The following is a 15,497-nucleotide window of genomic DNA, read 5'->3' as shown; positions in this document are numbered from 1 at the left end:
TTGTGATGTGAACATGCCACTTGGAATCCCATATGTGCAATGGTCTGATTTTTACCATCTCTTTAAGGTGGGATGAATGTGCAGATTAGAGGTTTTATGTAGGAAACTGGTTACATCACATTAGGTGCATATAGGTAGAGGGGCCCCCATTCCCACTCTACCACACAGATGGATCATCAGGTAAGTATGTGAACTGGGGCAATAGCCCCCTGCAATCCCAAATATTCTTGTGTAGAATGAGAGCTTGGAATATTTTCTTTTTATTATTATTTAAATGTAACTGCAGTTGGAGAGGAGATGTGAGGTAGTAAAAAAATAGTGAAAAGGTATTTTGCCATTTCCCCCCCCCCCATTCTGTAATTAATTATATGTTTAGGTGTACTTTTGTGTACAACGTTTTGCCCCAGTATATGATAATGGTCACAAACACAGTGACTATATAGGAATAAACAAATGCATGATAGGTCTATCAAGAGCTGCTGTTCAGAAGCAGTTTAGTACTGAGTACTAGAGGCTGTCAACAAACTATAGGGAACAAGGATGCCAACTCTATGGAGCTGAGGTGTCTTCTCCCCCCAAAAAAATATCTGCTGGGAGGGGTCTGGGCCATCTCATTGTTAAGGGGCTGAGTTCAGGGTGGCTTCAGTGGCCGGCTCCTCCGGAGCGCAAGGGAGGAGGAGCTACCGGCAATTGAAACTGCTGCCCTGGGCTCCGCGCTCAGCCTCCTCCCAGCGCATGATGTCACACACCCATGGCAAGCACCTGTGAAAGGGAATGACCTTGGCTATCCTGACTTCTTTGCGAGTTTCAGGTTGAACATTGCTAAATGCAACAAGTGAAAGGATCATGGTCTAATCTAGGAAAACACCGTATTTTTCAGTGTATAAGATGCCCCCATGTATAAGATACCCCCTTACTTTTGGGGACCCCAAATTTAGATGGCTGCTTTGTAGAAATAAGATGCTGCAATTAGAAAGCTATAGGCATATTTTAAAAATAGGATTTCCAACTGCAGTCATACCTTGGATCCCAAACGCCTTGTGAGTCGAACATTTTGGCCCCCGAACACTGCAAACCCAGGAGTGAATTCCAGTTTGCAAAATTTATTTGGAACTCAGACATCTAATCCAGCTTCCAATTGGCTGCAGGAACTTCTTCCAGCCAATTGGAAGCCATGGCTTGGTTTCCAAACGTTTTGGAAGTTGAACGGACTTCTGGAACGGATTCCGTTCAGCTTCTGAGGTATGACTGTACTTATTTGATATATGGCTCTTACTCCTTAAAATGTCTCGGAAATGACAATGCATATAATGTTATTGTCTTGTGTGTGATGGGGCAAGGTAAAGCACACATGCAGAAATTGCCTAAATTACTTGGACAGAGTAAAGGTTATGCTTTGGTAAGGCAGAAATAAGATTGATTTACTGTGTCCTTTCATTACTTTACAACAATTTAAAAGAGACCACTTTTCCTGTGGCAGGTCCTAAATGCATTTGGTTTAAAGTAGGCCGTGATGAATGAAAAGAAAAATCAAGGGGTACATGAAATAAAGGCAATCAATCATTTTATATTAGTTGAGAGAAATTCTAAATTAGAAAGCCAATGGTTTTAGTTCCAGAGAGGTGTTTTAAACATTCACCATTCCTTTTAATATACTTTGACCCCTTAGGAATAAATATTGTCACAGGTACATTCTGTGTTTCACAGGAGGAGCCATTGGAGAGATTTATTCTCTCAGGTTATGAGAGGTATTGACGTTTATTCTTGAGTGCTTTTTTATTATTAAGTAACATAACATAGCCTATATAAATTGTAGTAATGACCATAAATTTAGGCTGCTTGTATAGTTGATGATTCTCCTTAAAAATAGTCTCTTCAAAAAAATAATAGTTTGGTGGAATTTCCAATGAAGCAATTTATTACTGAAAGTTGCTGGAATGTTTCCATCGATGGGAGCATTATAAATATAATTTTGAGAGCTCATGTGCATGGGGAAGCAATATGACATATAGATTTTAATTTACAGACCAGGACACTATGAGATGCATGTTATTAAACATGTAACTTAATATGCGGATAGCTACAAAGTCAGGGTTATTATTAGGAATCATAAATCTAACCATTCCTTTTTCTGTGGTGGTCACACATTGGCTCCTAGCTACTTTAAATTGCTAAATATTTCCATGCTAAAGCAACAATAGCATAATAAATCTTTAAAAAAAAATAAACACAGATTTTTTTTTAATGCTGATAGGCCTATGCAGCTGCTGATTTTTTTATTTTTTTATTGAGTACCCAGTCATAGAATTGTAGAGTTGGAAGGGACCTTGAGGGTTGTCTAGTCAAACCCGTTGCCATGCAGGAATTTGTTTTCCAGCATGGGGCTTAAACCCACAACCTTCAGATTAAGAGTCCATTTCAATAATTGCTGTGCATTGCTTTTAACCATTTTTTTAAAAAATAAAAAATTGCTATACACTGCCCTGGTGTTTTGTGGGAGGGCTGTATATAAATACTTCTATAACTAAATAATGTAGACGACCACTTTGAGTCAACTGCGGCGCAGATGAAATTGTTAATATTGGTAATCAATGGATTACTCTGGATTCATTTCCTTCACCCTGTTTTCTTCTTTGTTCATGGTTAAAGAGCAAAGATTCTTAGTCCTTAGTTTTGCCACCTGACCTTGATGTTGTTAATCAAAGAGTAATGCATCAAGGAGCTTCTGGTTCTATAGAAGCTGCAAAGGGTTCCATAATGAGATGACTGGCAGATACCTTGTCTGCCTTTTCTTAGCTTTCCTAGGGCAGCCTTCCTCAAATGGGCATGCTCCTGAAGTCTTCACTGCAAGTCCCCTGAGCCCCAGCTGACATCACCATTGCTCTGAGATGATAGTTGCACTCCAAGAACAATAACAATTGGTGGGCACCAAACAGGAAGGGTGGTTCTATGGTATACTTTCAGTTTGCGTAGGGCAGGCACGTCCAACTTTGACCTTGAACTCCCCCCCCAAAAAAACCAGGGCTTTCCTTCCTAAAAAAAAGCTCAACAACTTTGACCTGAACCCTGAACCCCTTTGACCTGAAGGGGGTAGATCACTGCCAGTTTTTAACTCTGTGAGCAGATCGCAGTCTCTTGGGAGTTGGCTACCCCTGGTGTAGGGCAATGGTTGAGCTCAACATGACTCGTTGTCAACTTGTTGTAAATAAAGATTTATACCTTGGAGCTTATCTCAGAATCTCCTACAAAGGTAGAGAAGGTTTTGCGGCAGACAGATCATTGCAGAAAGAGTTCTGGGGTCGGGGGCTGAACTTTTAATGATCTGAAGTGAAACTTTTGCTAACGAACAGGCTCTTTTCCAACTCATACCATTGGCTGGAGTTATAGCCAGGATTTCAAATGTTTAATAGTTTGTAAAAAAGAAACTGGAATTGTATATTCCCCTGATTTATCAACTGCTATTTTTTAAAAAAAACTTTTCACTAGAATGGGCTAGGAAATGATGTGAAACTTAAATATTTATTAAAGTTTTAAAATGCTATGTAATAGATCACCTTTCCACCAAGGCAAGTACATTTTCATGACCTAAATGTTATAATTCTAATTTCTTATGGGCAGGACGATTTTACAGAGACAATATACCTAATTAAAAAGCCTGGGGAAGTGAAAGCAGAAGAGAATTATTTATCATATTTAAAATGTTAGTCTTCTATGTGCTGGTGTTGGTCCAGTTACTGATACATTCATAATACCATAGCACTACATAACATTAAGGTATGGGTTTTTACCAGTGCTTGGACTCTGAGTTTGTAGATATATATAGGGGTACATAGAATTACCTTTAGGCAGGCTTGCCCCCCCCTTTTGCATCAACCCAACAATATGAGATGTAGTTAAAGAAAACTACAAATCTCACACGCCAGATTGGCATTTCACAGCAGCCATTCCAGCAGGAAGTTGTAGCTCAAGACACATCTTTTGGCTTTTACATGATTCCATTAATAGTGGAATAAATCTTCTTTATTCAAATCATATACGAGGAAGCTGAAACAATAATTGCAGACACTGTCTATGGACTTAATATTGTCAGGCAAAGACTGAAAAGGCACTAGAGATTTTTCTCCAACAAAGCTTTAATAGATTTAGGAAACAAGTTATCGACGCTTAGGCTGTTCGCATTGTGTCTCTTATCATAATTGACAGTTTGACGTAAAACCTAGTCACATGACTGTCAGAGACACATGCAAATGGATAAGAGGTCACATTTCACATACTCTTGTTGGAAAGGAAACACATTTAAAGGAAGTTTCACTCAAAACAATGACAATATGCATATGTTTATAGCCTTCCTCAGTCAACAAAAAGCAAAGCTTGGTCTCATATCACTTGCTGCCTTTTCCATATATATATTTACCTAAGCTGCTGAACAAAGAGGTGTGGAAGGAATATTAGCCTTAGAAACTTTGTTAAGACGTGGGAGAATAATATTAAATGATACATGATGTGTTTAAGAAAATTAGTTGTAGGTTTGTAATTTTTTAAAAAATACAATACTAAAAATGGGGTGGGTGAGTTTCAATTAAGACGTCCCTGTTTCCCGGGGACAGTCCCCGGATTTACAAATCAGTCCCCATACAAAATCCACTGAAGTTGAAAAGTGTCCCTGGATTCATTGAAAAAAGTCTGGTAACCTTAGTTTAAATAGCATTATATGAAAATTAGATTGGGATCCAAAGAGTTGCCTGCTGCCCAACTTCCAGCTCCCCTGCAGCCCAATAGTATCCAACTTAAAATGCTTGTGTCTTGATCCAGCAAGAGAGATGCAGCTGATCTTTGCTTCTGGTACTTGGGACTGTGATTGCAATTCCCAATGTTGCATTAGAAATCAACCTGTGCAGCTCAGTTCCTGCAATCCTGTACATATTTACCTAGGGAGTTGGCCCTATAAAATGGCCCTTCACAATGGTGACCATCATCTTAAAAAATAAATAAATCACATCTGTTATATGTTGAATGAATAGGTGCCAGTTGGTGCATGCATTTAGAATAGCAATTTACATGCAGGCAAGTTATTATTGCATGTATCTTTGGATTAGGTCCTCTGTGGGTGTGTATGTATAATTTTTATATTCTTAGGTTAAGGTGACAGTCTTACTGGCATGTGTGCAATTGCACATTTATTTTTATATAAAAAAAGTATTTGTATGCAAAGCATATTACTGGTGGCAAATATTACAAGCTTTGCAGTTTTCTTAAATTACCATACCATTCAGATCCTATTACACGTGTATTATTTATCATAGTTATTGGTAAGAGAATCTGAAATTATTTAATAAGGCCAGTATATTGACACACTTTCTAATCAATATAAAGGTTTCGTACTAGTTTCTAAAGTTTTGCTTTAAAAGCTTTTGACATATTTAGTTAAGGGTCTAGTCATATTTTGTGCCAAACCACCCCCCCCAACTATAATTCAGAACACAAAGCATGGCTTGAGTTTTCAGCTATCAGGCAAACCATGATTTCAGGTTTCTCACCTATTTTGATTTCTGTTTGCTCAGCACTCTTAGCTACAGTGTCTTCCAGAAGCAGAACAACAGCTGCGTGTCGAGGTCCCCAAGCCACCCTCAAATAAAACACAATTCACACAGAACTTTTGTTTAAGGTTTTTGACATAATTTTTTGGCCACAACTTTATTGATTACAGAATGTGAGTGGTTGCTTAGGCATTGCTTTGCGACTCTCTCTTCCCACCTAGAGGTAGGAACAGAACTGACATCCGCAAGCCTGCGAAAGTCAAGAAGGGAAAACATTTTGGGAAGAGAATAGAGCTGGGTGCCAGGCCCTCACCTCTCCCCCAAATGCTCCCAGGGGCTCTTGCGTGGCCCTAGCCCCTTGACAGGGGTTCATACAAGAGCATGGCAAGCCCCTGGATTCCTTTAACAGAATACCCTTGCAACAGCAGCATTAGAGGGGCAGGCACAGCCAACCATACCCTCTACACCAACCAAATTTAAACAGTGCCTAACCGCAACCTTACAAGTTGTGACGATTTGCTACGCAGTAGGCAAAAAACAAAATGGCACCGGCCAATCAGCCAAATGGAAAAATTCATACCAGGCCCCTGCCCCAAAGCATACAACCCCATGACAGGCATAGCAAGGTCAATGTGAACAGCCCTAAATATAGGGAGGGTGGGCGGGTTATCCGATGCGCGCAGCGAAAAGAGGCAGCTTAACGCTGCGTGCAGGGAATAAATAGCCCCTTGGCTGTCAATCATAAATTGCAACATCAAATTCTCCCCAATGGCCAAGTGGTGCCCAATAAGATTCGTGGCCATCCAGACTAACCCGCCCAGCAACAGAGGGATGTCTTGTTTGCGCCCACCACAACACGCGCTCTCCATGAAGGAGAACACGCTCTGTAGCTCTTGATTTTCAGTTCAGATATAATTCCCAACCATAACTGGCACTCACCATAGCTTACAAACCCAATTTTCACACCTAGGTTTCTGATTCTGGTTTGCTGATCAATTACAAACCATCGTTTGTCAATTCAGACAGCACAGGGTACTATTTCTGTGACTGAATCTGAATTGAGCCTGGTTAGGTTTAATAGATGATTGCACACAAATATTGCAGATGCAACTTTGATAGTTAAATTGCTGCCCCCTTAAATTTAACCATTATACTTCCAGTCGAAAGAAGATGTGTAATAAGTTTGGCTCCACATCTTCACCAACGTGCTACTTAAGATCCTTGAAGTTCAGTGAGTTCCTTCAAGCTCACAGTCTGGTTCACTCTGAAAAATACTGCCTGTAGAAAATTTTATAGCAGACACCCACTGTCCTCAAGGCATAATCTCTGGTATTGTAGCAATACCTGAGAATTATTCTGGGCAGGAATGTGTCTCTTTCTGGTTGATTTTCCTGGTCGCCCCCCCCCCCCGATGTTTTAAAAAAGATCACACTGAATTTTTCAGATAATGAATAAGAAAACAGTCAGGGAAGGTCCTTTTCCATTTCTGAAGACTCAACGGCAGGAAAAGCAAGAGGGCAGCAGTCAGACAGGGTCAAGGCATGGATATTATCTTGTCCTCAGCATATATGTTTTTCAGGAAAGGACTATAATAAATTGAGCTGCTGTGAAAGTCATTGCTCTAACTTTTAGAGGCACTTAAGGCTTTCCATTGGGGGATGGGAGGAAGAACAGCTTTTAGGTACAATTAATTACAGTATTTGTGTTATCTTAATTGAATTTGAAAGTGTGATTTGGTACTTTTTAAATAGTATTTGTATAGTATTGGTGAGTAGGGATTGAAATCATACTTTTCCTATGCTTTCTTCATTAGACTAGATGGGGCTTATTTGCTCAAACATAAATATAATCACTGCATCTTTTCAGGAAATCTGCTAGCACTGTAGGGCAGCTGCCAGATAAATGGCTGTATAGGGTTACATGAATAATTAGTGAAGAGCAGTGCTGATGATTTGGTGATCTGGGAAGAATTTGTTTCAGCTTACATGTAATGCATTCTCCACTGTATTTTAAAGTCTTTTAAATGGTATTATTTTGCTTCTAGAGTTAGATTAGATTATTTTACCACTGCATGTTAAGTGATGCCATATTCAGTAACACTAAATTAATCAACCTCTATTACAAATGCCTCCACCCTTCTTGAACAGTAAGATAAGGTCATTATGTAATTTTGGATCCTCTTTCCTTTAAATTGCATGTCATCTGTGTATCACCAAATGCATGCTTTCAAGGTATTGATTTCCCCCCTCCCCCTGTCCCTTCCCCCCTAGTACATTGAATAATTTTAAGTGGTTTTGCTTTTCCTTTTTTTGTTTTTAAATTCACTATTGAACATTAACATTTCTTTTTTTCCCCCAGCTCAGTTTATAATATAATTAATTGCTAAATACCGGTTATTCTTTTATGCTTTTATTAATGGAGAAACACATCCAACTAGCATTTTCTTAATGTGAGGAAAAAGTAGGATTTTGTTTTGCACAAGATGTGTTATGATTTTATTTTTGAAATTGTTTTCTTTTTACACTAGTACTACTACTACTTGGGGATGTAAGGTTTGTGCCATGTAAAGTACTAGTTTGCATGCATTCATTTAAATACTAAAAACTGTAGTACTGCTCGATCCATATCTGACTGCTAGGTTTCAATTGACAGCTGAGGATTTGTGACTGGACCTTGAATCAAAACGGCAGGCATTTATACCCCAGTGGCAATGAGGATACATTGGGAATTACTTGGCAAAGGTAAAATTTTAATTATTTCCAAACCTAAACTCTCTTGGGTTCTTCGTTATCTGTTTCAGGTGGCCTTCGGGAATATATTTGTCAAGATCTTAACTACAATATATATATATATTTTGTAACGTCTCTTGAATTACATGTTTTAGATTAGCTGAAATGATGCAAATTGAACTTTTATCGGTTAAAGCACTTGGGATACGAAATGTTGGCTGTCAAGTATAAAAGTTTGTGGAAGAATCAAATTTATGGCTGCATGTTTTGAGGCTTGCAAGTTCATAATCAGAGATTATATGGGTTTAAAAAAATAACAAAAAGGAACTGGTACAAGAGAGCAGTTTAGACAACGTACTCAGAAAAGAAACAGTTGATCTGAATTTCAAACATTAGTATGTTTACCGAGGTAAGTTAGAAGTCACATGTCTTAAAACTAGCTTTTGCTTTCATAAAGATTTTTACTCTTTGCAGGTGAGAAAAAAAAACCCATTCCTACAAAAGACAGGAATTTTTAAAAGGTCGTTTATTTAATCATGGCTTTAGCATTATGTGTGAACAAGTTAAGCTGCTTAACGATGGTTTGCTTACTGCCAACAAACAATGATATGAAACCCTAGTTTCTTATAATATTGGCATGGCATTACATGTGAACTCAGCTCAGGGATTGTTTTTGTTGTTCTCGTTCACACATCTTGGCAAAGAGTACATTAAGGTATGTCAGCCTTGTCTTGATGATCCGCCTTGTGGAGATCACACAACTGATTCCCCACCACCACCCCACACAATAATGTTAGTATTGTCTAACAACAAGAATCACTCCCCGGTTCTTGGAAAACCATACAAGGTGCTAGTCCACACTTCCTATTGCATAGGCACATTTAGCACACATATTCACTCACCATACACACAAGACATACATGTTTCTCCCTCACACACAATCATGTATACATAGCCAACATATTTCTCCCTATTTGTGAGTCTGCAGGGGAAGGTAGGTTTGGGGGAACCCCACATTGAAGGCACCCTGGTGCCAAAAAACACTCCCCAAGCATCACCTGCTGAAGACGGCCGTCCAAGTAGGACCAGAACCACTGCAAAGCATTGCTGCCCACCCCAAACTCAGATTGCCTCTCCATGAGGATACAGTAGATAGTATCAAGAGCCGCTGAGAGATCAAGGAAGATTAACAGGGACACATTGCTCCTGTCTCTCTTCCTACAGAGGTCGGGATTATTTATGAGCCCCTAACTTTTTCTTTAGATTATATTATTTTACAGTCTTACCTTGGTTTTTGAACAGCTTGGTTCTCGAACGTTTTGGCTCCCAAACACCACAAACCAGGAAGTGACTGTTCTGGTTTGCAAACTATTTTTGGAAGCTGAATGTCTGACGGGGCTTCCGTGGCTTCCAATTGGCTGCAGGAGCTTCCTGTAGCCAATCAGAAGCTGTGCTTTGGTTTCCGAACATTTTGAAAGTGGAACAGACTTTCGGAATGGATTCCATTTGGCTTCCAAGGTACAACTGTATTTCAAAAAAATCACTTATTAAGAAGAAGAAAAAGACGAGTTTGGATTTGATATCCCGCTTTATCACTACCCTAAGGAGTCTCAAAGCGGCTAACATTCTCCTTTCCCTTCCTCCCCCACAACAAACACTCTGTGAGGTGAGTGGGGCTGGGAGACTTCAAAGAAGTGTGACTAGCCCAAGGTCACCCAGCAGCTGCCATGTGGAGGGGCAGGGAAGCGAACCCGATTCACCAGATTATGAGTCTACCACTCTTAAGCACTACACCACACTGGCTCTCTTGATATAGACCACTTTTAAGCATTGCAAACATTGCCCAAATATATACAGAGATAGAGTTTAGTTTTGTATGGTTTATGGTTCTATCACATTGTACACTTTAATTAAGTGAAAAACAATAAATTTCCCCCCCCACACACACACCCTCCAAAAATATAAGTAACACCCCCCCATATATTAAAAATGCCCAATTTTAAGAATACAAGACTTGAAGGAGTTTTAAGTCTTGTATTTCTTCATTAAGTGAAAACACAGTGGAATGGATGTGGAACTGTTGTTGAAGAGAGGTTCCAAGTGCACAGAATCTTGGATATACATTTGTGTTCACCATGGGGTCAGAAAGATGCTCTCTTTCTGGTGGTGGTTCATTGAATTGAGTCTTTAGAAATGTTTGGCAAGAAGTATGAGCTATGACTTGATATGAGAATTTCAGTGGCTGCCCTCGAGAGTCACACAGTGGTCCCATCAAGGACCAGCTGGGTGAGGAAGAGTGGCCAGAGGCTGTCTCCCAAGAGCCCCCAGGGAGGGCTCCAAAGATGGCAAGTTACAGCCCGGAGCCTGGTGGTGGGACACTGAGAAGCAGTCAGCAGAAGGGACGAACTGGGAGCTGATAGAAACAGGAGACTTGAGGGGACTCAGGAAATGGAAGGGCCTTCCAGGAAGCATGCATGCAGTCAGTCCCAGTCCTGCTGACTCTCCTTCTCCTCTGACCCCACACTCCAGGAGGGTCTTGCATGTTGCTGAGCAACGTGCCAGACAGACCCAGAGGAGGAGCTCACTCTGTCAACTCAGCCTTTGCCTGCTTGGGAGGGAACCAGAGTGAGAGGCTAGAGGGGAGGGGCATGCCTAGAGCTTAGCAACAGCAACGCCTTCATTGAGTTAAGACGAACCAGGGACATTGCTGTGTTGTTGTTTTTCTGATAATAAAAAGCTAATTGCGTCCTGTGCTTTCTGTGTGTGTGCCAGCCCTGTGGATGACCTGGCTCCTTGACAGCTACCCTACCTCCCAATCAGTCTTGGCTGCACTGTTTTTGGTTGCCACCGAGTTTGATCTCTGTAAATAAGGCATAACACCCTAGATCATTGTTGTGCCATTGAAGGGTCCAGCACAGGACAGCTTGCAGTATTTAAGCCTTTCTTAATTTGCAGTGGCTTATGAGCTGGCTCAGTACTGTGGTAGTTCAGGCAAGCTATAGCAACAGGGCCGTCTTTACTTGGGGATGCAAGGGGTGTGGGGCACCTGGGCGCCAAATGCTGGGGGGGGGGAGGCAAATGTACACCTACTGTATACCAGTCCCTCTCAATTGGCGGCCGTGAAAAGCAATGGCATGAAAATCCCCACCCCCCCTCCTCTATCGCGTTGTTACTTTGTAGCGTCAAATATTTCCAAGTCAGGAAATGAAAGCATTTTTCCCTGCTGGTTCGTTGTTACTGGTGAGCGATTCCCCCCCTAAAAAGGTCAACTTTGGCTCCCCCCCCCAAAAAAAAAACCTCAATAAAAGTTAATTTGGGGGCAGCTAAACTAAATTTGGGAGCACTGGGCGGATATTTGCACTCCGGCGGCACATATGCTAAAGACGGCCCTGTATAGCAACACCAGTTTTGGAAGGGAGACACTGCAGTGCTACCTCATCACGGAGGCCTTTGCTGCCCTTAACATCAAGACTTGTCTTGGACCAGAGGTCGGCAAGGTTTACCTCGCCTGGGCCAGTTCACTCCAGCGGAGATCCCTCTGTGGGCCGGATTGTGTGCAGCTGCGATTTCCGGCATCTGCCTCTGCACAGACACAATTTCCAGCATCTGCAACAGATGTGATCTTCAGCGCCTGAGCATGCGCGGATGCGATTTCCAGCACTGCGGGCAGCTCGGTTCAGGGGCCGGTTAAACAACCCCCGTGGGCCACTTGTGGCCCATGGGCCTTAGGTTGCCTACCCCTGTCTTGGACAAATACTTCTGTATTAGACAAACAATGTCCATATGGAAACATAGAGAGTGCATCAGAGAAGTTTTTCCATGCTTTATCCACTCTCACAGTAGGACTGACCTTCTGAAGCCCCGTCCAGGCACAGTTGGATTTCCTTCTTTAATTGTGAACAATTTCACTTCCCAAGAAAACAAAGCACTCAGTTAACACCCGAAAATATATTTGGTGCCCTGGCTTCTTTGCACCCCTAGTGCAGAAGATGTATAAGGATGTTCAAACAATCCTCCTAATTTACTCCGTACCTATATGTGTGCATGTTGGGAGGTAGCATTGTTTGAACACCTCATTGTTCGAAGGCAAGATGCACAAAGCAAGAGGGTTTCTTTTTGGCAGTGTGCAAACCAGATTCTTTCTCAGTTCGGAGCGGAAAAATGTCCTCGGCTTAAAAAAGCCATAGGAATTGCTGCAGTGTTACAAAATTCAAGCCAATTGTGCAAATAGAGAACCAAAACTGAGTTTAAAAATCCAGTAGTACCTCAACAAAAGCGTTTGTATGCTCCTGCTCAAATAATCCGAACCACGTGGAAGTCCGCTTTGCACAAGTAGGCTCCAGTGTAGACTAGTGTTCATGAGGCTCAATTTTTCAGCAGCTACTAAGCTGCTATTATTTGCAGGGCTGGTTCGTTAGCAGTTTTGAACTTTGGCTGTTTTCTGCCAAATCTTTCAAAAACGGTAACAGTGTTAAGGCGCTCATTGTCAAGGTATTGTAATTTATATTTCAAAAAGCAAACCTTTTTTCAGTCTTTTTTTTTGAAAGGATAGCTGCTAATTTAACATTACTTTTGCTGTGCCCAGGCATTTCCTGCTTTCACTTTGTTATTGTGACACAGAAGTACAGTACAACAGCTGGTTTGTTCTTAGAGCTCCTGAGGACAGCCTTATTCTCAGAGTGCTGAATTTCCTTTTCAGCTGTAGCCGTAGGGGTGTTCTTAATGTTCAACTTTTTAGAGCGGCATTCTTTGCCCCCCCCAACCCCTCAAAAGAGCTGTGATGCTGATAAGGCAGTGAGATGGAATAAGCTTTGGCATGTGGGGGAAGGGAGAATGAGAATAGCCCTGCAGATTTCGGATTCTAACAAAACAGGCAAACTTTCAAAGAACTTAATCAAAATCAAGTAACGTTGTAGTTGTAGTTGTTGTTGTTATTAAAGTTTGTGCTGCAGTTAGCCAGAGGGTTACTTTCTGTATAATGTATTTGCTTGCTTGGGACAAAAAATGCAAACTCAACTTTTGCAAATAAAAACAACAAAACGAAAACATTGCTGATAAAATCATTAGTGGTGGGGAAAGCTGGAAGGATTTGGTTTTTTTTATCAGTTTGTCACTATCTCTGTTACACTTTCCACCCAACTCCCTAATAAAACAAGATGTGCAGAGAATTATGTTTCCTTTCCATCTAAGCAAACATCTTCGGAACACTTCCTAAGAAATTAATTGTATTCCAGCCAGACTTGCATGCTGCCATCCCACAGGAAATGGGTCAGCAATCCATTAAGATGCCATTAGATAATCTAATTTGGAACTTAATCTCTAAATTAACCATGCTCCATACTTGAAGCATACTTGAGAGAGAGAGAGAAAGAGAGGGGGGGGGGAGAGAGAGAGAGAGAGAGAGAGAGAGAGAGAGAGAGAGAGAGAAGTTTGTTTGAATCGATAGGGGAGCCGAAGCGTGAAGAAGCCTGTTTGTTTTTTCTGTAGCTGTGGTCACGTCTCAAGCCGTCTGGTAACCAGGAGAAACCAGACATGATGTAATTCCAGATTGAACTTGAACTTCAGGGACTCCGAATGGAGGAACAATGGACCATAGGAATCAATAATGTCCATTTTCCACATGATTATGTTTGAAGCTTTAAGTTAACCTTTATGGAAGAATCGGCAAAAAACAAAAACAAAACAAAAACAAAACCCAACAATGTGACTAAAATGAGGGGAATCCACAGACAAAATGTTCGAAAGAAAGCAACTCTCTCACCCCCCCAAGTGTACTTTGAGAGTTGCACTGCAGATTCCAGCAGGATTAGAAAAGTTCCCGCGCTGCAGTAAACCAGTTGCTTGTTCTAAGCACTCTTTGTTCAGTTAGGTAGGATAAACTTAATCTTATGTTTCCTGTCAGATGATTTTAGCAGTGTTCTTAGAGAAGGATGAGTATGTTTTTTTGGGGGGGTTTTAGAAGTGGTAAGAGCACCATTAACCCCTTGATGATTTCAGAATATCACTTTTAAAATGTGTGTGTGTAGTGTCTTCTTCAACCGTGAAACTGGTTTTTTATACTGTGATTTGTCCTTTCTGTGAGTGTTTGGCATGTTTATTGAGCAAACAAAAATAAAATGCTAATTCTTATTTATATTAAGTGCACATTGTAATGAACCGCTGTGCAAAATTTATTTAAAAGGTTACAGAAAATTGGGGGGGGGGCGAGATAGTCAGTGCTTGTGTGATTCTTGCCAACTTTAAAAATAACTTTTGAAAAGGATCGAGCTAAGGTTCTGTCACAGAAACCTGAATCGGCACCCTGGAAGCTGAAATGCTTTGAGGTTAACCTCTTCTGTGCTATTACGTATGTGAACTGCAAAACATTTATCAGTGCAGCTTACTTTGTTTCAAGCAAACTAAATAACAGAGATTTTGCCCTGAATCCAGCACGGTTAGATGTGCTTACGTATCCTTAAATCTGTGTTGGAATTAGACCACAATTTATTTTTGCTTCATACCTAAAACTACAACGTAACCTTAGGTGTCTTCCCTCTAACAACAAAACAAAACATTGCAAAAAAATAAAATAAATGCATATATGGCCCAAGTCACTGTGAAAAAAGAAATCACAGGAATACAGTATATATCCATTCTTGGTGAACTGGTAATAGAAATTTTGCTAACTTTTGACATAAATATGTGTGGCACTTCCCACATAAAGACAATGAATAGTAGGCTTAAGATGACCTACACTTCTGGGGAACATTGTGATAGAAGTTTGTAGGCAGGGGTGAATGAAGGCTAACCAATACCCAGGGTGGGGCAAATGCCAGCTGTGCATGCGTTGCACCGCTACATGCAATGCATGCATGGTGTCGCTACGTAGGGCGTATGTTCGGCATCGCTACGTACAGCGCATGCATGCGACACCGCACATGTGCCCTATGTAGCGGTTTGCTGCCAGTGCTGCCTGAGTGCTGTACGGACGGCACTGGCGGCAAACCGCTATGTACAGCGCATGCGCAGCTTTACTACATACAGCTCTTGCATGCAACACTGTGCATGTGTTGTATATAGCAGTTTGCTGCCGGCACTGCTCGAATGCCGTATAGACGTTGGCGGGATCCTTTGCTCGTGGCTGCAGCCACGAATGAAGGATCCTCCACATGCGGTGGCGCGATGGCTGCTCGTGCCGCTGCGCCCAGGGATGGCAGGGCGAGCACCCCGCGGGGTGCCTTCTTGTCACCCC

The 15,497-nt window shown here is 41.3% G+C and overlaps 1 protein-coding gene across 15 annotated transcripts in view; it reads left to right on the top strand.

Moving 5' to 3' along the window:
- Window positions 1-15,497, top strand: part of NFIB (nuclear factor I B) — a 300,127-nt gene that overhangs the window by 270,527 nt on the left and 14,103 nt on the right. For 11 of the 15 annotated variants that reach the window (XR_014214785.1, XM_082204901.1, XM_082204908.1 and 8 more), the window contains one exon: window positions 8,190-8,278. The exons of the other annotated variants lie outside the window; for them this stretch is intronic. Coding sequence is in view for 10 of the 11 variants with exons in the window: in XM_082204901.1 (XP_082061027.1) it covers window positions 8,190-8,278 (89 nt within the window). In the remaining variant the exon portion in view is untranslated. The remainder of the gene's footprint in view (window positions 1-8,189; window positions 8,279-15,497) is intronic. 15 annotated transcript variants of the gene reach the window in all.

Source organism: Podarcis vaucheri (genome assembly GCF_965113315.1).
Source record: "Podarcis vaucheri genome assembly, chromosome: 17".
Taxonomy (NCBI): Eukaryota; Metazoa; Chordata; class Lepidosauria; order Squamata; family Lacertidae; genus Podarcis; species Podarcis vaucheri.
The sequence above is the reverse complement of the archived record's forward strand: the minus strand, read 5'-3'. Positions and strand labels throughout refer to the sequence as shown.